General features: G+C 37.0%; 4 protein-coding genes across 14 annotated transcripts in view; 2 read left to right on the forward strand and 2 right to left on the reverse strand.

The window, feature by feature from the left end:
* Nucleotides 1-9,567: 9,567 nt before the first annotated feature.
* LOC133844341 (inactivation-no-after-potential D protein) lies at nucleotides 9,568-13,422 on the forward strand. The gene is given in 12 exon segments (XM_062278285.1): nucleotides 9,568-9,752; nucleotides 10,637-10,752; nucleotides 10,754-10,798; nucleotides 10,856-11,048; nucleotides 11,106-11,302; nucleotides 11,364-11,810; nucleotides 11,873-12,025; nucleotides 12,079-12,150; nucleotides 12,203-12,312; nucleotides 12,372-12,513; nucleotides 12,579-12,875; nucleotides 12,932-13,422. Coding segments are annotated over 12 exon segments (2,001 nt in total). The 5' UTR covers nucleotides 9,568-9,712; the 3' UTR covers nucleotides 13,121-13,422.
* Nucleotides 13,226-14,256, reverse strand: LOC133844340 (large ribosomal subunit protein uL14). The gene is given in 5 exon segments (XM_062278284.1): nucleotides 13,226-13,426; nucleotides 13,428-13,508; nucleotides 13,695-13,822; nucleotides 13,888-13,971; nucleotides 14,104-14,256. Coding segments are annotated over 5 exon segments (423 nt in total). The 5' UTR covers nucleotides 14,117-14,256; the 3' UTR covers nucleotides 13,226-13,309.
* A 317-nt stretch (nucleotides 14,257-14,573) lies between these two features.
* LOC133844342 (uncharacterized) lies at nucleotides 14,574-17,119 on the forward strand. Its single transcript, XM_062278286.1, is given in 8 exon segments — nucleotides 14,574-15,077; nucleotides 15,135-15,632; nucleotides 15,685-15,843; nucleotides 15,899-16,021; nucleotides 16,078-16,157; nucleotides 16,216-16,370; nucleotides 16,372-16,652; nucleotides 16,719-17,119. Coding segments are annotated over 8 exon segments (1,596 nt in total). The 5' UTR covers nucleotides 14,574-14,885; the 3' UTR covers nucleotides 16,827-17,119.
* Nucleotides 17,120-17,391: 272 nt separating this feature from the next.
* Nucleotides 17,392-22,246, reverse strand: part of LOC133844336 (potassium/sodium hyperpolarization-activated cyclic nucleotide-gated channel 2) — a 28,143-nt gene continuing 23,288 nt past the window's right edge. For all 11 annotated transcript variants that reach the window (XM_062278269.1, XM_062278271.1, XM_062278273.1 and 8 more), the window contains 7 exons: nucleotides 21,605-21,754; nucleotides 21,464-21,540; nucleotides 20,471-20,782; nucleotides 20,185-20,279; nucleotides 20,026-20,114; nucleotides 19,644-19,960; nucleotides 17,392-18,779 (listed from right to left, as the gene is read on the reverse strand). In XM_062278269.1, coding sequence (XP_062134253.1) covers nucleotides 18,644-18,779; nucleotides 19,644-19,960; nucleotides 20,026-20,114; nucleotides 20,185-20,279; nucleotides 20,471-20,782; nucleotides 21,464-21,540; nucleotides 21,605-21,754 — 1,176 coding nt within the window. In that variant the 3' untranslated portion in view covers nucleotides 17,392-18,643. The remainder of the gene's footprint in view (nucleotides 18,780-19,643; nucleotides 19,961-20,025; nucleotides 20,115-20,184; nucleotides 20,280-20,470; nucleotides 20,783-21,463; nucleotides 21,541-21,604; nucleotides 21,755-22,246) is intronic.

Consider the following 22,246-nt stretch of genomic DNA (forward strand, 5'->3'; position numbering starts at 1 on the left):
TGTGTGTTTGTGCAGAAGTCTTTATTGGGTTTAGGGTTCTGGTTGCCGTTGTGCAATTTAGTTGTGGTAAATTTATTGCGGATTTCCTTTGTCTTTTTACGAGCTCAGTTGGACATCGAAGCGAACCCAACTCTGCAGAGTTTCTGCTATCAAACAAAGAAGCACAACCAAAAGTAATAAACTACAGATTTTCAAACGTTATTGATCTTCATTTATTTACTCCATTTTATGGGCAAACAGTGTCTACATTTGTTAGATCTATTTTTCTCCTAGCTTCCAAATGTATGAGAGATACAACTGTTTAATTAATATATGTATATCTTCTCTTAATTAATATAATATGTATTCCTTTCTTATTATTCAATATTCAGAACGAGTTACTTACGTTCTTATTATGATCGATGCCTAATTAGGACGGATGTTATGTATATAGAGTTGCCTGATTAAAGATAAAAAGAATATAATGGGAAAATCAAAGAGTAAGTTTTATTTTATAATATAAATAATGTACACATAATATAAATAAAATCTTAAGAAAATAAATAGTTGTTAGCTAACAAATTATTTTTTCTGAGCTCTTAAAATAAGAAAGAATATTGCCTAAACATAGATATCCGCTTTAAAAATGGTAAATTAAACTTTGAGTGTTTTATAGATAAGTATGCAATCGTTCCTATTTTATTGGAATTCAAATTGTAAATAATTTATTATGAACAACAACGTTTTGAAAATAATAATAATACATATTTTTGAATTTGAGAATTTTTTTCTGTTTTAAGAAAATTGCAAAAATTAAGAAATTCGTCCGCAAACAAAAAATTCACGAATTTATATATTTTATCGTAAAACAGAACAAGTTCCTAAAATCAATCTTAGCTCTAAATATAGTGCTAATACAAAGCTTTAAGAGTAACCTTCACTTAGTTTTAAAATTGTTTTAGTTTATATTTGTTTTCACTGTTAGAGAATTACCCATATGCAAGAATTTTGCATCTACTTCATCTGATTTTAAGAAGCTTTTTCTGTGAACAAATATTAGTACCAAGAAAAATTAAATATAGCGTAAATTAGGAATATAATTAATTGTAAAGTGATCAAACAAATATTTTATTCCCGTTGCGTCGCAAAAGAAAAACATTGGCACATATTCACCTCGAAAAGTAGATTAATTTAAATGAATTTTTATTTTAAAAAAAATTATTAATCTTTTTTAGATACTTACAAATCTATTTCTTTCGTGGAAACATCTATTCTGAGACATTTTTTTGTGCAATTAATTCAAGAATGTTGTGAATAGTAGAGAAATAATAATAATAGAAAATAAGTTGAATAAGTTATTTCAGTATAAGACTTGTTTTAGCAAATGCCAAAGTTAAATTGAATATTTAATTATTCAATAAATGTCGATTATATAAGAATATAATTTGATTAAAACAAATTAAAATAATATTTTTGTTAATAAATATTTTGGTAGCGCATTAGTCAAACGATTAAGTTGGTCTGATTGGTGGAATTGTAATTTGTTATCATTTCCGTGAGTACACTTACCGCCATAAGTATAATTACAGTTGCCCCTAGCAGCACTCGCTTAGAGTTTAGAGTTTACTTTTTTAAAGGCACTCACAGCTTACGGCTAAGGATAACGACCCATATCCCACATGCTCTGTGACAGCCCCTGTCAGTCTACGGTTAATCATCGCTTAAGCACAGCATGGCACAGAAGTTGGGACTGAGACTAGGATTGAGTATGACATGGAGTGCTGTGCTGTGTGCTGTGGTGTGGGGAGCTCAAGTTGAGCGTAAGGATGCGATGCATTTAAGCTTTTTGAGGGGAACAATTAACTTATGCGCAAACAATAACGCCAAAGAATGCACGCTGTCAGAGGAACCAGAATCTAGAATCGTGAACCAACTACCACATCCTGCTAAGCGGAGTGAGGAAGTAAACAGCGGGGTAGCGGGGTGCGGCGAGCGGTGAGCGGTGAGCGGCAATAGCGGCATGATCCAGCAATAATCCTTCTTTTGTCAGCAAATTTATTGCACACAAACAAACAGGCCGCCCAAAGGACAACGCAAAGGAGATGAATGTTGGCTGGGAGATGGGCAAACGTCGAACGTTAAACGTTGAACGCCTTTGACAATATACATTTTTATTGCGAAATCTGCAAAAGGCAAATAAAAGATTTGACACTCGAATTGCTTTGACTGGAAGCTGGAAGCCACTATAAAAAATTGGTTGTTGTCAAGGCAAGTCTGAGACAATGTCTTCCTTAGGCTGCACTAATTTGCAGCCCAGGTCCTTTTCTTTCCTTTTGCTTTTGCGTAGCACCTGCTTGGCTGGCAGCTAAATCGCAAAGGCAAACATGCACTTCAATGGATACAAGGATATGCTCGGCATTGTTGTTGTCGGTCAGGTTTAATGGCAGCTCTTCTTATGTCATTATTAAATCTTTGAAGTATCTGCAGAGAAAAAAACAGCAACACACACTTGAATACTTGAGTGACGCTCAATTTGATGGGCATCAGTGGCGGCATCAGGAATCAACCCTCGAATGGGAAAAATCACAGCAGGCTGCAGCAGTTGGTAGTCGGCAACTCCACATCCACAGCCACATCCACATCAACCACAGCTCAGCGGAGCTCAGAGTTTGGCTCAATTTCTGGGCTACAAATCGCTTCAACCTGCCTGCGCAGGCAAAACAAGTGGCAAAGCATAACAAAGGAGTCCAAGCTGGAATATTTTACGCTCGATTTATCCGCTTTGCTCGGCACAAGGAGGAGGAGGAGAGGAAGAGAAGCTGCAGCAGCAAGTGGCAGCCTGTTTCGAGACTCATTTCATTCATTTGTTCATTTGAGGACGAAGATGATGATGACGATGATGATTCTGGTGCCGCTTAAGTCTCTTGTTTGGCGGCAATAAAAATCGAGGCAGCACAACAACCCACCCCTCAGCAAGGACTCGAACTGCACACAGGATGTCAATTTCTCAATTCATAAATAAAAACCCAAAGCCCTTTGAATGTGTCAGCACAAGTGTGGAAATTACAACCATTCCCATAGATTCAATTCATTTGGAGTGGGCGCGTGGTACTTTTGATTGCACTGTGTTATTGTTGTTTATTTGCCAGTGTGCGAATGCGTGTGTGTGTGTCTCTGTGTGTGTGTGAGTGCAGCAACGTTGCCGCCTAAACCGCACGTTCCGCCAAATAAGCCAAAGGATTTGCGCCTCCTGCCCGCTGCCTCGGTAAACGGGGAAAGGGCTTGAGTTTTCGTGTGGATTGCTTTGCATGCTCGCAGGCACACTTGGATCGCATTAAGTTGATTTATTATGCAGTGAAGAATTCAATTAAGTAGGATGATTGTCACTTGTCCGTATGCCACGATAAAATCATACGACTCGTTGTCCCATCGTTCTCTTTGCCCTAGACTTTTTATGACTTTTCTCGCTCTCTGCTGCTAAACGTTTAATTTGTGGGGCGTGATTATTTCGACAGTTGTTAATAGTTGGCAATGATCCTTTGGCTTTCACATCCAGCCACAGATAATCATTTATTTGTTTTGACTGACGACGGTATTAAGAGCAAGAGTCAAAGAAGAAGGCATTCAACTTATTTGTTTTTCTGCATGCCTTATGAAAGATAATTTTGCTCGAAAAAATCGACTGCTGTTAGGGTAGAACGGATATTTTTATAGTGTGGAAAGTATATATTGTAAAAAAAGTAAATTTTGATTAATTGGATTGTTATTAGTATATATTTAACATCCTTGGTTATGCAATTGTAGTTTCAACTTCAAATTTTATAACTAATTTATTCTAACCACCATTCTAATCAATTATAAAAAATGTTCTTGCATAATATCATGGTACTAATTCATGAGTTAAATCGGATATATTAGATTATGATGAAAATTTGTAAGTAGAAATTTATCAAGCATATTTATATTTATTTTATCTTATCATACATTATCTTATATACATACATATATATACAAATCATAAATACAGTTACGCATCTTTTTTTCATATGAATTTCATAGGAATATAAAGCAAATATCTATAATAATATTTTTCCATTTCTTATTTACTTTTTAAGGTCTATTATGGATTACACCTCGATCCCAAAGACTATAAGAGATAGAAATATAATTTTTCTACAGCACTTGCAAGCAGACAAAGTTTGACTTAAATTTTGCCACTCCTTCTTCCGTCCCGCAGATCGTTAAGAATCGAGTAACAATCGTAAATTTGAAGCTAAAATTTGCGTACAGACAATAATAACTGTAGTTTTTATGATTCCTGCGATCTATTTATAGTTGCTTTGGCTGATAATATGGTATTATTTTAATCTAATCTATCAAAATACCAAATATAGCCTTGGATTTAATTTTAATATTTTTGTGGAATATTAATTTGGTATATTTTACAATTAATACTGCATTTTTTTGCTTTCATTAAAAATGATTAGCACACTCTGTAGCTTTCTCTCTGACTATAGCTTTTTTCCTAGTTTTAAATATCTAAATGTCAACTAAAACTTAGAATATAAAGAAATACAAAATATAGTACATAAATTGGTAAATATAACTAATCCTAAAATTTACTTAAAAAACATGTATGTATAAAAATACATATATTACACTTCCCATATAATATGTCAAATTGTTATCGCCTCTTTTAGTTCCGAATTTCGCAATGCTATTTATAGCATAATTGGATAAAATTGTGAATGTATGACAGTGTCAAATTACGAACGTGGGTGTTAATGCGAATAAAGTGGCATTCACACGATGATAAAAATAGCAATGACAAAACAGAATGAAACGCAAAAATATCATAATATTGCCAAAGGCAATGTCAATGAAAGATGACTGCAAAAAATGTATGTTTTTGAAAACAAACTTTATGTAATAAATTTTTCGGCTGAAACTTTATTAACAGGAATTCAGTTTCTAATAAAAAGGAGAATCCTTCTCCATCCAAACTCTCAAAGTGCAACCACTTGAAAAGAGTGTAAAAAATGTGAGAATGTGTAAAAACACAATAACAAGAGGCTCAGCATAAACGAGTGGCATGTAAAGTTGTACAGAAAGAGAGGGAGAGAGAGAGAGAGAGAGACACCTAATAACTTCTGGTGTGGCACGTGTCGAACGTGCGTCGGTTAACGGGTGTTGGGTAATTCACACTTCCTGCCAGGACAACGCGATTGCAATTTGCCGCCGGAATTTCATTAAATAATCGTTAGTGTAAATCAATTTGTTAGATCAAAGTGGAGGCCTCAATTGCGCTGAACTGAATTTTGGGCGACATGGCGACAAATGAAAAGAAAATAAAGGCATAGGCTATATGATAATGGTGAGATGATATTATCAATTTGACAGCAAATATTTGCAGGACATTGATGACGAAATTACAAAACATTTGCACGTGTCTGCGAACCGCGACACTTGAAGTGTGAACACGTGCCACGACCAACAACTACATATAAGGACTATCAGTGTCCAAAATCAACAATATTGAACGCAATATAAATAGGCATTGATATAATGAGGGGGTTAACTTTCACATCAAGAGGGTAAACTTGGCTGGCAAGTGATTGAATCAAACTTCTTCTCAATGTGATGGGCAGCACATGGCTTTCAAGTTTTGTATTTGTATTTGTATATTTGCTTCCTTTTCGATTTGCCAAATCGAAATCCATCAAAAGCTTCATTGGCGTAATCGCATTAGGTCTTTAGCCTCATCCGGTAAATAAAATGTTTTCGTCATGGTTTTACGCAAGCAACTCTCAAGCAAAAACATTCATTCAATTGTCTACTGTCCTGCATGTCTGTCGCTGCTGCTGTGAAAAGTACAAGCATTTGAAATTTAATTTAACGCATTTACATGCGGCTTAAGATTTCAGCTTCGGCTTCAGCATCGGCTTCAGGGCATGGTAAACAAATCAAATATATTTAGGAGTAGAAACTCAAACAAAGGGATGCGACGACATCCAAATGAAATTTACTTTTTTCGGGCAGACGCAGCAGCAGCAGTAAACGCACTTGATGCCCAGGTTCAGTCAGTTCAGCCCACTTCCAGGTTCATCATCTGCGACCCTGCGCACATGCTGCCTTCATCTCTACGGTGAGGCGGTGGGGGGGTGGGCCTCTTAGTGTCCTTGGTGGTTGTTGGCAGCGAGTTAAAAACTCAATATTTGAATAACTTACTACCGTGCGAGTGAACTTTTTGAGGCGCACTCGAGCTAAGGGACGCTTCGGATCCTGTGTGCATGTGTGTGTGTGTGCCGAAAAGGACAATTATTTGTTTACGCGTTGTCATTTAAATTGAGTTCTAATGTTGACAGCACACAACATACAAATCTCCCTTCGGTTCACGTAAAATTGACCAAAATAAAAACTGCGACAATGTTTGTATGCAGTTGTGATTACAAACAGTTGCAGATACTACGAATACAGGATTCAGATTCAGATACAAGACAGACACTCAACAGGAAGCGAGAGATAACGGAAGGGGGAAGGGAAAGGAAGAGGGGAGGGGTAGTGCCAATGCCATTTATGTGGGCACCATTATTTGCTCTATCACGTTCGCATTTCAAAAGTTATGAGCCCATTAGATCCGTAGTAAACACAAATATCCATAATCCATACCACGGGGCATGCCATTCCACAGTCCTGCGAGTCCTGTGCGAGAGAGTCCTGGCTCATCCTTATACGAGTCGTACATATGTACGCGTAATTGTTTGTTGATGTCCTCGTCTGTCGTGAGAGTATTCAGTAGCTTCACTTTTACGTTTCCATTTCGATTTTATTTTCCTCAACTTGTTCTCTTTTGTTTTGTTCGCATACTGCCTGTTGCCTGTTTAAATACTTTTCACGTTGTCAGCTCGAAAGTGTTTTGGGTTTAACATTGTCAAGATAATGAAAAGTCTTGCCCGAAAGTTGTTGCTCGAAATATGAAAAGTTTTTCCTGTTTGCTAACAAAAGTTATCGTCCATCTATACATCGTGTTCATCCTTATTATATGTTATTACCAATAAGAAAACTTATCTGAAAAGAATTCTATTCTGTTATAAATTTCAGAAAAATCTAAAATTAACTGCACATAAAATATAATATATGTATATATATAATTATATATAAAGCAATTTATAGAATTATCCCTTTATCTTAGTTTCTACAATGACACGAATTTAGTGGGAACACTTCTGTAATATTGGCTCGTGATAGTATATTTTATGACGCATAGTATAGTATATTTATGTAGTATATTTTAAAAATGATGTTTTTTATTTATATTATGTGTTACCTTCTAATAAGAAAAAAAAATATAATTGCTGTCATCGGCCTTCCATATTTTAAATATTTTATAAGTTAATCGTAAAATTTTGATGTAGCGAAATATTTCCTTAAAGCTTTATGTTCACATCTTCCAGCAAAGCTAAATAAAAGGGTATTTATTAATTAACTTATACTTATAAATAAATTCAAATACTACAAATATAAACAATGTTTTATAGTTTAAATATAAAAAGATAAAGCAACATGTTTATAGAGTACGTAATCAATAGGATTTCATTTTTCTTTACTTGCTCGCTTAAATCATAATCTCAGCTTATTAAAGCGCCTCTCGAGGTGATTATGAATGAGTATTTCAAGCGGCAGCAATATTGAAATATACCGAGTGTAACGGCTTTTTGCCGCTCTGAAGTGTTTTTGCGCAAAAACTGTAATTTTTATTCATTTCCAGGACGCACTCAGAAGTGGCTGCTAAACGATTATTAGCAATTTGATATAACTGCATGTAAGTACAACACAAGAACAAGTCAACAACGGATTCACACACACACACGAACACACGGGCACACGAACACACGGTCACATACATACATATTAGCAGGCATACATACAACATACACGTGTAGCTACTTACATAAGAGCATAGCGCGATGCTGTTGTCTCAATGTGTATGTATGTGTGTGACAGCAAACAATACAAAAATCACTTCAGTTAACTAAATCGTCGCAACAACCATGCGCCGACTGCGACGCAGCGCACACAAGCACACACACTTGAATACATAGAGGATGCTGCCAGGCGAGTGCGAAGCACAGTGCAGAACACACACTCTCTTTCCTTCTCTGCCTCACACAATCGCATGCTGACAGCGGCCATTGCAAAAGGCGTGCCAGCAACCAAACGTCTGGCCAATCAGCATTCAGCTCTGCCATGCGACAGCAACAGCGACAGCAGGCAGCGCAGCGACGTCGACAGCGCAGCGCAATGAGCAATGAGCAAAGGAAGAAGGGGAGAACAGGAATGTGAGAGATGAAACTGAGGCCGCCATTTGCCGCTGCGGATGCGTGCAGCGCTGAAAGTTAAGCTCATTGCCATATTTTTGCTTTTTGCTTTGCTGTGTGTTTTTGTTTTTGTTGTTGGTGCTGCTGCTGCCGCTGCTGCTTTTACTGTTCTCTTTTGAATTTACTTTACTAACAAAACATGACTGTTGGGAGGCAAAAAGGAAATTGTTTTATCAAATGGGTTTCCTTACGCTTTTTTATTATGAAATTAATTTTCAACATCGTTTCCCCAGTCCCTCGCATTTTACTCCCTTCTCTTCCCTTCTCCATTCACTCCATTCAGTGCCATAAGCAAGTAATTCCCGCTCTTTGAACGTCTCCACTGTTTACTCTACATTTTTGCATTGCGTTTCTCCCCGGCTTCGCTTCGCTTCGAGTAATATTCATATTTCAGTTCCTCTGGAGTATTTAATGGAAATGTTTGCGTAGCTTTGTTGCCCAGTTTCTCACTCCATTCCCCTTCCCCCCTTTGGCTGAGCATTAAAATGCAAATCTTGATTATGCATTTAAGTTGTGCAGACAAATTAAATTCATTCCCATAACGAATACCCGTAATTACAACGATCCCATCCACCATTAGCGAGTTGTCCTTAGTAGTTGGAGCACACACATATTGTCTTACGCATTCACATATGTGTCTCTTCTTTTGTGCATGTTGCACTTGCTGTGTTTATTACATGAAAACAGAGAAATGGCTAAAATCGATGGGCATTTGGTCAAATGCACTTGATGGGCTTCCATTCGGTGTGGAGTGCTGAGCTTTCCATCGCACGACTGCAAGACAAATTGGCAAAGGGGCGGACAAATTAATATTGTAATATGGCCAATAAAGATGCCCACAACTGGACACAGTCTTTGCCATCATGTGGTCTCAAATGTTATGACTGCTTTACCCACCAATGTGTCCACATGCGTGTATAACTGTGTCTGTGTGTGTGTACGTTGCGTCATAACTGTCAAGTTACCGCAACAAACAGCGAAAGTTACTCAATGCAATTGAAGCCAATGTGAAATACTCTCGCCAAATCAATAACACTGACCAACAAAACACAAATTTGCATCGCAAGACGAGTTGTCATTGTATCCGGTGCCACTGTGCAAAGCCCACCACTTTGTTGACAGTGTAATCGATACGAAAATCAGACTCAAAATAGAATGACCACTAAGTCAGTTAGCAAGAATGCCAGACGGCTAATTGTAAAATCAGTTTAGGCGCGATTTTCAATGGGCTCACTGCAAAAAGCTCACAACTAGAAACTAAAAAAATAAAATAATTTACAAAAACTAACTAATAACTCGATATTTAATGTTTATCGCTTGAAACCTTTCAAAACGAATAGATTTATTCACTAAATATGGTTCAATTTCAAGGGAATCCCGGTGCCGGCGGCGGTGGTCAGTACTTTAAATTCAAATGTGCAATAACAATCTAATTAAATCAAGGATTATATAAAACATGCTGACATTGAGCACACATGTAAACATTAATTGAGCACAATTTCGTGTTTATAATTAAACAAAACTAGCAATTGAGTGAAGCTAAAGTGAAATACTTTGTTTAGCAGCTTTAAAGTTATTTTTTCTAATTGGATTATACAATTTGTTGGATATGAATACCTAAACTTTAGGTCCTAAAGTGTTGGTCAATATTAACATGTTTTGGTTTAAGGACTCAAAGTTTTATTAAGTTTTACTAGCTGGAAGCTTAAAGATGAAAAGGATATGCAATTATAAAACTTTTGAAAATATTTCCTTCTTTGTTTTAAATCAAAAATAAAATTGTTTTGGAAATCCGTATTTTGACATTGGCCTACAATAATTTTCAATGGAGATAGAAAATATAATAGTTTGTGCCTTAATTTAATTTGCCTTTTACAAAAGAATTTTAAAATTTTAAATTTCGATCAATTTTATTAAAAAAGAAAAGTTGAATCTAGTATCGAATTTCAAAGCAATGCAATTTTGCAGCATATTAAATATGAATTTCTTAAAATGAAACACAAATATTTATTTTATTATATTACTTTCTGTTAATTTAATATTAAAATTATAGATTTATAATAATTAAGTGTATCTGCTGAATATATACATATCATTATTAGCAATGTTATGCAATATAACGTGCATGACAATGAAAATTGGAAAATAATCCATAAAAAAAATGCGTACTACTCAAATAATATAAACTTTCATAAGCGATACTATAAAAATATTTGACATACATATTCCCATTTTTCGTTTTAATCCTTTATTTATTATTTTGGATCAACCCCCTCCAGAGCACATTCATATGGTGACGTTGGATAAAACGGGAAAGAAATCATTCGGTATTTGCATTGTGCGGGGTGAGGTGAAGGATTCGCCGAATACGAAAACAACGGGTATTTTTATAAAGGGGAATCGTGCCCGATAGTCCAGCGCATCTCTGTGCGAAATTAAAGGTCAGTAAGTGAGTGGAAGCTGCCAAGAAACATGGTATAAAAGCGGCGTATTCGCAGGTTGGTGATAGGATTCTCTCGCTGAATGGCAAGGATGTGCGGAACTCCACGGAACAGGCGGTCATTGATCTCATCAAGGAGGCGGACTATAAGATCGATCTGGAGATACAAACGTTCGACAAGAGCGAGGAGTCTAACAAAAATGATCCACGCAGCAATGGCTATATGCAGGCAAAGAATAAGTTCAATCAAGGTAAGTGTGGAGATTAAAAGAGGCATCTGATGAGACTCGGAATCATCCTACTCCTAGAGCAAACACCCAACAACAATATGGGTAACATGGGCACCATGGGAGCGGGCAGACAACCGACTGTTCGCAATGATCCAAAGCGCAATGCAACCTTCTCGGCATCGCAGCGCGTCAAACACGTGCCGACCCACTACGACGAGGACGATGAGGACACCCGCGACATGACCGGTCGCATACGCACCGAAGCAGGATACGAGGCGAGTATATTTTGGATATCAATTGCAAACATATTGCTAAAAAGTTTCTTTCGCTGCGCAGATTGATCGCGCTTCTGCTGGCAACTGCAAGCTGAACAAGCAGGAGAAGGAACGCGACAAGGAGCAGGAGGATGAGTTTGGCTACACGATGGCCAAGATCAACAAGCGCTATAACATGATGAAAGATCTGCGACGCATCGAGTTCGAACGCCAGGCCAATATACCGCTGGGCATCGCGCTAGCCGGTCACAAGGATCGCCAGAAAATGGCCTGTTTCATTGCGGGCGTCGATCCCAAAGGAATGCTGGCCAACGTGGATGTGAAGCCAGGTGACGAGATTGTCGAGGTTAACGGCAATGTACTAAAGAATCGCTGCCACTTGAATGCCACGGCTGTGTTCAAGAATGTCGAGGGCGAGAAGCTCGTCCTGATCACATCGCGTCGCAAGCCGAACGACGAGGGCATGTGTGTGAAGCCCATCAAGAAGTTCCCCACTTCCAGCGATGAGGCAAGGCTTGAGTAGTCTTTTTACTCTTTCAAAAACCATTAAACTGTTTCTTCTTCTTGCAGACCAAGTTCTTATTTGATCAGTTCCCTAAAGCACGCACAGTGCAAGTGCGCAAGGAGGGCTTCTTGGGCATCATGGTAATCTATGGCAAGCACGTCGAGGTGGGCAACGGTATCTTCGTCTCCGATTTACGCGAGGGTTCCAATGCCGAGGCGGTAAGAGGAAAAACCATGCTTCAAGTGAAATACATTAAATATCAACCTTCCAGGCGGGCATCAAAGTGGGTGACATGCTATTGGCGGTTAACCAGGATGTGACACTCGAGTCCAACTACGATGAAGTAAAGCAATAGCCAATATTACAAAATCAGCGAATAACGTATACTTTTACAGGCGACTGGACTGCTTAAGCGAGCGGAGGGCAATGTGACTATGATACTGCTGACGCTCAAGAGCGAGGAGTCCATAAAGGCCGAGAAAGAAGTGGAGGAAAAGAAAAAAAGAGGGTGAGTTCAAGAGCAATACAAAGTTAAACCCTGTAAGATGCTATCCATTCGTTTGCAGAAGCCAAAAAGGAGGAAGAAAAGCCACAGGAACCTGCAACAGCCGAAATCAAACCAAACAAAAAGGTGCTCATCGAGGTGAAGGTAGACAAGAAACCATTGGGTGTCGTTGTGACTGGCGGCAAGAACAACCACGTCAGGGTAAGCTGTACATCTTCTCGCATTACAATTTCACGCGGTTTAGTTGAATCCACCAATCGTTGCAGACTGGTTGTGTCATCACACACATTTATCCAGAGGGCGCCCTGGCCGCAGACAATCGTCTGAAGATCTTCGATCATATTTGCGACATCAACGGCGTGGCCGTGCATTGCGAGAGCCTAACCACGCTCAAGGTACATCAGCTGTTCCATGTGACATACGAGAAAACTGTCAACTTTACCGTCTATCGTGCCGATCCGCCCGAGTTGGAGAAGTTCAATGTGGACTTTATGAAGAAAAGCGGCAAGGAACTTGGCCTCTCACTGACGCCCAACGAACGTGGCTGCACCATCTCCGACATGGTAAGTGTCCGACATTTTAAGCGCATATGATAATAAATTAAGTCATGCTCTTACAGATACAAGGACAATATCCAGAAATCGATAATAAGCTGCAACGCGGCGACATCATAACCAAATTCAACGGCGACTCGCTGGAGGGTTGCACATTCCCCGTGTGCTATGCACTGTTCAAGGGTGCCAATGGCAAGATATCGATGGAGGTGACACGACCGAAGCCAACACTACGCACCGAAGCACCTAAATAAGGCATAGAAAACACAAAGAGAATAGAAAACGAAATTCATCCACCGTCCGTCGTGTTGTTGTTGTTTTTAGTCCGCCATCAATATTGAAATGAAATAAAAAGAATCTTGAAGACGTCAGTTCTAATTTAATAACATCTGGTGTTGTTCCGTTATATATTGGGTATATTTTTCATTGACAGGCAAAACTGCTTATGCTATAGAGCTTGCATTCGATGCGATACGGGGCCACAGATCAGCGCATTCCTTGGCAACTGGCCCGGTTATGGCCGAGCCTTTCATTTCGCCTTTATTGTTTACAATGACCCCCCGCATTGTCCTCAAAGTATATAAAAACACCATCCCTCCTCCTGAACGGTTTACGCTGCCGAATGACCACGGCAGGCATAACCTGAAAGACAAAAAACACGCGCGTGCAAACAAACAATTAGTAAATAATTGATACGTGCAAGCAAGATAGCAGTAGTCAGTATAGAAGTGTTCACACTTTACAGGTGGTTGTTGTAATTGTTTTATTGTACACTACGCATTGGCTACTGCTGTCTTCCACTTTTTAGTAACAACTCAACAAACTTACCTTCTTTCTCAACTCAGGCTTGCCCTTCTTGACGGTGGCAACAAACATGTCACCGACGCCAGCGGCAGGCAAACGGTTCAGGCGACCACGAATGCCGTGCACAGCAATAACGTACAGGTTCTTGGCACCTATCAAATAAATTCATTTCATTACCATATTTCTTATTGGTATTTTGATTCTATTATCCCATTACCTGTGTTGTCAGCGCAATTCATAACAGCGCCTACGGGCAAACCCAGCGAGATGCGGAATTTGCCTCCCGCGGTACCACCACGTCCTAAATGACAGAAAACACAAATAATTAATTAAACGTCCATTATCACTCGAACACTTCATCATTGCATTATTGTTTTGCATTAATTCACAGTATTTTACACGATTAATTCGGATTTATTTTTTTGGAAAATACCTCTCTTCGACATTTTGCTGCTTGTTCGGAACCGAAAGGAAGTAAAAAGAAAGAGCTGGTTCGGCTATCGAACCGCAGCCAACTTAGCGCGAACTAGTGGAGCTGCCACACTTCATAGACAATGAACAAAGTTCTTCTACAACGTTGCCACATAAAACGTTGTCGAACTAGTTATCGACTAAAAAATATTCGATAGCTTATATATTCTCAAATTTTATATTATTAATATTTAACGTATTCAATGAATTGCTTGCAGGATTAATCATATATGTATATTAAATCTTAGAAATATATTCGACAACCAGCTTAAAAAAATATATTTAATTTATTAAAGAAGTCACTTAACATTTTTATTAAGTTAATACTGTTTGTAGAAAATATCGTTTTCGATCGCATTCTATAAAAACTTATAAAAATACACTTTATAGAAATATACTAAAAATACCAAAAACGATTTTAAGGTCTGCTCGTCATTCATCGAGCAAATAAGATCCGTTATTTATCAAGAATAAATATTTTAATACAAACCATATTTATTGCAATTATTGTTAAAAACAAATATTTAAGAAAGTTTCAATCGCTTTCAATAAAATATAATAACTCTTAACAAGAATTACATATATTATGAGAAAATAAAAATTCTCAACAACGTGTGACCGAAGTTAATAACGGATACATTATGTGTTTTGTTAAATTCAGCTTGCGGTCACACTGTCACTTGCTTCAAGCGCTAAAATTCCAATGAGGCACAAGTTGATCAATTCGAACAGCGTCGGATCAATATGGAAGAGCAAGGGTTGTTAAGTTATGTGAAAAAAATGGTACACTCCTTAATCGTTTCAACACCACTGGATATGACTGTGGAACAATTGAAACGTGATTATATTAACGAAGAAGGAGTTGCTCTACCCTTTAGCAAGCTGGGCTTTAAAGACGTTGAAAGCTTTTTGCGTTCTATTCCTGACACTGTTTTTGTAAGTTTCTCAATATTATCAAACTAATCGACCTAAATAAATGTTCTTAATTTAAAGGTAAGAGGATGTGGTCCTATGGCTCTATTGGTGGCCAAGAAAAATGAGAAGTCGGCTCACATTCAAAGTTTGGTCCAATGCCAAAAGAAGCCAAGTGTAAAAGCGCGCAAACAAATTGGGTCAAGATATAACGAACGATCAGATCTTGTCTTCGTGAATGAGAAGTCGAACGCAAGCAGGCCAGTTTACAATAATAATCGAGGACGAGGAAGCTATGCGACCAACAAAAACAACTACAACTCAAGACAGGTGCATCAACGACCTTCGACAACCTCAATCGCAAGTTCGCTTAAGAAGATCTCTATTGCAAATGTCAAAGAAGAAGACAATTTCAAACCTTGCGTGCCCGATAATAAGGAGGATATTAAGCCCATTATTTCTGATCATACGGACAAAAATGACAAAATTTTGGATAAAAAAACAATTGCAACTTATCACACGGAATATATATCATCGGACGAGGGCTGTGATGAAGATGCCTTTCCAGCGTATGCTGTGGTAAGTTTAATGATATTGTTGCTATCTTTACTACATATTCTATCAATTTTAGGATGACCAAATTCGAAATTTAACTGTAAACGATATCAGAGTGAGCGATGTGAAACCCAAAATGAAAACTGAATTAATAGAGCCCAAAAAAGAGCCCGTCGACAAATACGTATCCTCCGATGATGGTAACGATGAGGAAGCCATACCGGGATATGCTGTGGTAACTTAATTGCATAATGCTAGATTCCTAATTTCTAAATATTGTGTATTCAAAGGATGACCGTGTCTTAAAAGTGGACTATCCCAAGGATGCTGTTCGTTATGATTTTCTACTGCCAGTTCGCGACATCAATAAGAGACTTAAGCTAGACGATCGCATTCGAGTGCGGCTTATGACGGTAATTTAAATCCAACTTTAGGTGTAATGCATATTTGAACCATTCTTTATACGCAGGTATCAAGTCCGCACAGCTTCTTCTTTTGGATACATGACGAGGAGTACGATACCTACAAGGCAATGGCAATTAATATGCAGTGAGTTTAGATTTTAAAGCAGTTATTTCACCCAAAAAATACATTTTAAATTTTACAGATTCTATTATCGAGATATAGATATGAAAAAAATACACTATTCCATTGCACCTTGTTATGCCTGGACATTTGGGAGCCACTCACGCCAGGGGAACTTTCTGGCAGCGCGTTCGTGTGCTTGCTGTGAAGATGGGCCATCCAACGGATATTGAGGCATGTGTAATATTAGTTCTTGGTATTATAAAAATGCAATTGAGCTTAGCATTTATGTCACAGGTGGAGCTCATTGATACGGGCGAGAGAATGTGGATTACCCACAGTGATCTGAAGTATCTATCCAAAGATTTTGCCACATTGCCAGCTCAATGTCTTTACGGAAGACTGGCCAATATTATGCCCAGGCAAGGTGGATACTTTTCTACAGATGCCAGCAAATATTTTTACGATCTCGTATCTTACCGCCAACTCTTTGCAAAAGTCGAGAAAATCAACAATGCGGTAAATTAGATATTCAATATTATCAAATGTATAAGGTTTCTACATATATATTATTGTTTATTTCAGGATAACGCCGTTCACATGATACTTGTGGACTCGAGTTCGAAACCTGCTGTGAATATTAATGTAACACTCCTCGAGCTAGGATTGGTGCTCCGCAGCTATAATCCTTAAAATTCTTTTACTATTATTATTACGATTTTCCATTTATAATTAGTTTTGGTCATTAATATGGTCATTAATATTAATGATTTACCTTTATGTTTGAAAAACGTTGAAATATCCCAAGTTTTTGTTATGATTTTGTTAATTTTAAGAGAAAATTTTAAAGCAAATTAAGCACTGCAAGCTGAGAGTATCAATGAAAGAATTGATATTATGTTATGTTAAGGCAAACGCTGTCCTTCTGCATTTCTTTTATTAGTTTACGTATAATAAAATACTAAGTTACATAAATCGTTAAACAAGTTGCTGTCTTTCACTTGATTTATTTTGAAAATAAGACAAACAAAGACATACAAACTACCGTATGTAATTGCAAAAAGATCTCGCTCGCAACTAAATAGTATTGTTGGAAACAGAATGTTGAATTAAAAATATAAGTTGCAATAAATATTCGTACATTATTCAAACTGAATCGTTATAACAATTCCCTATAAAAGACAACATTATCTATTAATGTGTGTGTGTTTCATTTTCATGTTGTATATGTATGTATGTATGTATGTTGTTGTTGTTGGTTGTTGTTGTGTATATATAGTTAATGCTTGTTGCTTGTTACCGTTGAAACGACGGCAACCTGAGGTTCTCTTTTATTCTACTACATTGTGTGTGTGTGTGTGAGTGTGTGTGTATAGGTGAAAAACTAATAGTTCAACTACTAATGCATTTCGTTAAATTTGCTTTTTTTTTTTGTTTTTGTTTAATAATATTGTTGTTGTTCATCTTGTTTTGTATGTCGTATTGCTGAATGTTGTTGGGTTTTTTCTTCTTCATTTTGCAATGCGTATTTAAATATGCTATATAATCGCAATAATACATAATTGTTGGTTGCACTCGAGTACATAATAGCTACGCGCATTAATTTTCATTTATTTTTTTTTACCTTTTTTTTTGTTTTGTTTTTGGAATGCATAACGTAACATTGTTCATTTTGTTATTATATCATAAGTTTATGCACGTCTTTAAATGTTTAACTACAGGTGTTTGAGTGTGTGTGTATTCTTGTTGTTTTGTATTGGTATGGGTAATTGTGGGTGTGTGATACTGTTAGTAGTAGTAGGTCCATAGGACTAACACCTAGGTAGCAATTCAAAAGTCTATTCACTTCGTTATCGTTACAATATCGTGGGCATAAAACTTACATGTAGATTTACTACTTATATATGTATGTATGTATGTTTGTTAGTCTGTGTGTGTGTGTGTATGTTGCAACTGCGTGTATGTGTGTGAGTTTTTCCTATGGCTGTGTGATATCTGTGTGACTGCTTTAACTGGCTGCTGAATTTTTTGTTTATCGTATAAGTTATTTATGTACTCATCTTTTTTTTTTTTGGTTTTTAATTTTTTTTTTCGATTCTTATATTAAAGTTCATCACAGTTAGCGGAGCTGAAATTATGAATAATTATTGAGGACATTGTTGTGTAATACGTTTTCTATCTCTTCATTTTTTTTTCGTTTTGTTTTTGTTTGTTTGTTGTTGTCATTTTCTACTAAATCGCAATTGCATATATACTTGTATGTAGACTACCGTAAATTGATTCATCTTTTAGGGTTTTCTTCATTTTACTAATTATTATATACGCAAGTGTGTGTGTTTGTGTATGTGTTTGTATCTGTGTCTGCGTTGCTTTTATATGTGTGTGGGTGTGTATGTGTGTATGTATTACTATTTGCTGTTTTGTTCTTTTGGGTTGCAAACCGCTACTCAGATGGTTGCTCGATGCGTGATGTTGGCTGTTCCAGGGCCCTTGATGATGATGCCTCAGTGTCATGGAGTATTGCCCTCGAATAGAGCGCGAAACTCGCCGCTTCTGGGTCTGGGCAGACCCTCGCGTATCGTTTGCACCGGCTCAGCAATGCTCGACTCTGACCCATGCAGTAAATTCTCCTTGAGATCCATGTCACTGCGAAGCAAGAGAATACATTAATAAACTATGACTAAAGCTATACTTTCCCTTGTAAGTATAATATACATATAGCCTTAGGTAATAAAGCTTAAGTTTAGGAAGAATATCTCAATAAGTAATTTAAGAAATTTTTTAATTACGTTTTTTTACCGGACAGATTACGAAAATTCGGGATAATAATGCCATATAATTGTAAGCAAAGTTAAGAACAGCACTCTTAATGTTTAATTGAAATAACTTAACCTTCCCCCTTAAAATATTATACACCTTTTCAGAATAAAGCTTAAGTCTCGGAAGACTGATCTCAAGAAATAATATATAACAACTACTATGACATATTATACCATACTTAGTAATCGCAATCATATGTAATATTAGAACTATTAAATCATTATTTGCAACCAAAGTTTTATTAAGTTATTTTAACAACAGCATGAATGATTTACACATAAACCTTCAACCATTATGCGGGGGAAATTCTTAAAGATCTAAAGTTAAATTAGAAAATGTGGACACTTCTAATAGACGGACTCTTCCCTTAAGGGAAAAATTTTTATATTTTTATTCTTACAACAGCTGTAAAATTTAAAATAAAAAAATGTTTCCGCTAAAAAAATCCATTAAAAAAAAACAATTTAACATAACATCCCAATTTCACTTTTATTACATAAGGAAATAACTAAATTATACATATATAAAAAAAATCGTTTTCTTTGTAATACTTAATACAAAAAGTTATAATACTAGTTATATGAAAAATTAGAAATACAAATTGGTGCTATTCTTGTGAGTACACCCCCGTTGGCCGGACAGAAACTCATTAGTGTAAATTAATTGCTATTATAAACTAATATAACTTACTCATCTTTGCAGTCATCGGCTTCGGCGGCCAATGCATTGACCACCGCCGTAATTGTGTTTGATTCTGGATTGCTTAGTTGCTCATCTTTTTGTTGCATTATATTTGGATTTTTGCCGATCTTATTGAGTCGCTCGGCAGCCACAGTTTCCATGGTCTTGCGCATCAGCGGATATTGGTCCAGAACGCAATTGAAATGATCCACGCTCAATGAGAATAGATTGCAATAGGTTTCGGCTCGCACGCTGGCCACACGACGCGCATTGGTCAGCAAACAGATCTCACCGAAGTAAGATCCATCCGATAGTGAGGTGGCAACCTGTTACATACAGATTATATAATCAACTCATTATAAGTATATCTTATTTAGTCTTCAAAACTTACCTCGCCGTTGGCCATAACAATGTCCACAACGCCCTCTTGAATGAAGTACATCTTAGTACCGATCGTGCCCTCCTTTATGATAATATCACCTGCAAGCGAAGCGAGTTTTTGGGGTTAGTTTTAAGATTGTTGAGGTTATGGTTGCAAAAGTCATATTACCTGGTTGGAAAACTTCGTATTTCAGTTTGGTAACTACGTCGGAAACGAAATTCGAATCGGCATTAGCAAAAAAAGGCACTGACGCCACGAGGGACCTGTGAAAAAGCAAACGCAATTATAGATTAATAAGTGAACGGAAATGTGGTGGGAGATTAAAATTAGTTTGTGTGATTAAGTATTGTTGTGCGATTGTTGGTTAAACACTCAGCCTGATGATGTATGTCTACAGATGCAGCTACAGCTAATGCTGATTTGCAGATAATGCCGCTACATTTGGATCGCCCACCTGCAATTGTAGTTGATGACATCCTCGCGCAATTTCTCGCTCAACTCGCCAAGTATCAACTCTTCATCGAAGAATTTACCCTGGTACCGATGTTCGAAATATTCCGTAATGCGTTGCCGCATATCGCGCGGCAACTTGCGATACGCCATATACTCCTCCACTTGTTTGACCTTCTCGCGATACTGCCGCCTGCTGGAGTCCAAGCTCTGTATTAGATTGGTCGCATGACCAAGGAACAATGCATAACATGTGGCGCCCGATATCATCGATAGCATCGTCAGCCACATGTCCGTTAGTGACTGTGGTGGAAATCTACAAAAATACAAAAATATTAAAAAATTTAAAAATGTGTAGAAAGTCTCAAGCAGATCATAGTATATTAGTTATTTAAACACATCATAAAAAGTTTACTTTTATAGTTGATATTCCTAAAGTTTTAAATTTAAATTAAGCGTAGTACTTTATCGGGCTTATAGGATTATCATTCGTAAGCTTCATAGTCACTACAATTTAGCTGTTTAAGAAAAGGATAAACGGGCATCCTTTCTTCTCCCATGTAAATATTCCGAGTAAAATAAAATACGTAAGAAATCTAAAATAGAATAATCTCTATTATAACACCCCCGAAAACCATTTTTAATAGAAGTCAAAGAATGTGGTACTGTTTTAAGAATATACCGAATTAATACACCAAAAAGACTAAAGTATACCGTAGGCTAATCGCAATGAAAAAAAAAGTGAACGTGACTAAAATCTAACACAAACAATAACAAGTGCTGTCGAAAATTAAATTTATAAAGATTAAAACGATCTCTTATAGTCTCCAAGATCTAGACGAACATTACTATATCGCCTCGGGTGTTGAAGCTGATTAAGAATATATGTACATATATACTTTGTGGGGTCGGAGATGACTCCTTCTCCCTGTTACAGACATTTTCAGTATGCACAAAGTTATTATACCCTTTTACACTATGGAAGCTCTTTATTTACCTGCCATAACCTATGCACAGCATATGCGACATGGCCTTGAACAATGCCCATGAATACTGCTCCAGCCAATACGATTCCTGAAAGAACAATAATAATATTATTATTATCAGATATGCCTGTGGCTGAACTATGAAAACTTGCCTGTAACTCATTGATGGATACCCAGGAATTTGATGGAAAACCCTGTAACATTGGCACTAAGAACTGCAGACAACCGCTCCAGTGTCCGATCAAGAGCATCATACAAATCAAATTGAAGATCCTCATGAATACCGAGGCCATATTGAGGAACTGCAACCAGAGTTATCAATAAAGAGTGCACATCAACGCAAGCCCAGCACCGCACTGTCTTTACATGTATGCGTGTGTGTATGTGTGTGTGTAAGTGTGTTTGTGTGTGTTGTACTTATTTGGTGTTTTTGTATGTTTTGGAGTATTAGGTGTATAACAATTTGTGAGTTTCACATTTAAAATACGACAAACCAAAATATATATTATTATTATTATATATTGAGAAACCCAAAATCGAATTCCGTTCAATTTGAATTTTTTCTTTTTTGGTTTTCCGGCTGCCGTTGAACGCGTCATACAAAAATACGTACAAATAATTTGCGCCAAAATTTTCCATAAAAGAAGCAACCAAAAAAAAACAAAAAATTGTAACCAAACCACAGCCAAAAAAAAAAGAAAGAATTAAATAAAATAAAAACAAAATTTATAACGATAAACAACTGCGATGTGCTAAGCAACAACAGCTGGCAGTTTATACTTTCAACAGTGATG

The sequence above is a fragment of the Drosophila sulfurigaster genome, chromosome 3 (assembly GCF_023558435.1).
Source record: "Drosophila sulfurigaster albostrigata strain 15112-1811.04 chromosome 3, ASM2355843v2, whole genome shotgun sequence".
Lineage (NCBI taxonomy): Eukaryota > Metazoa > Arthropoda > Insecta > Diptera > Drosophilidae > Drosophila > Drosophila sulfurigaster.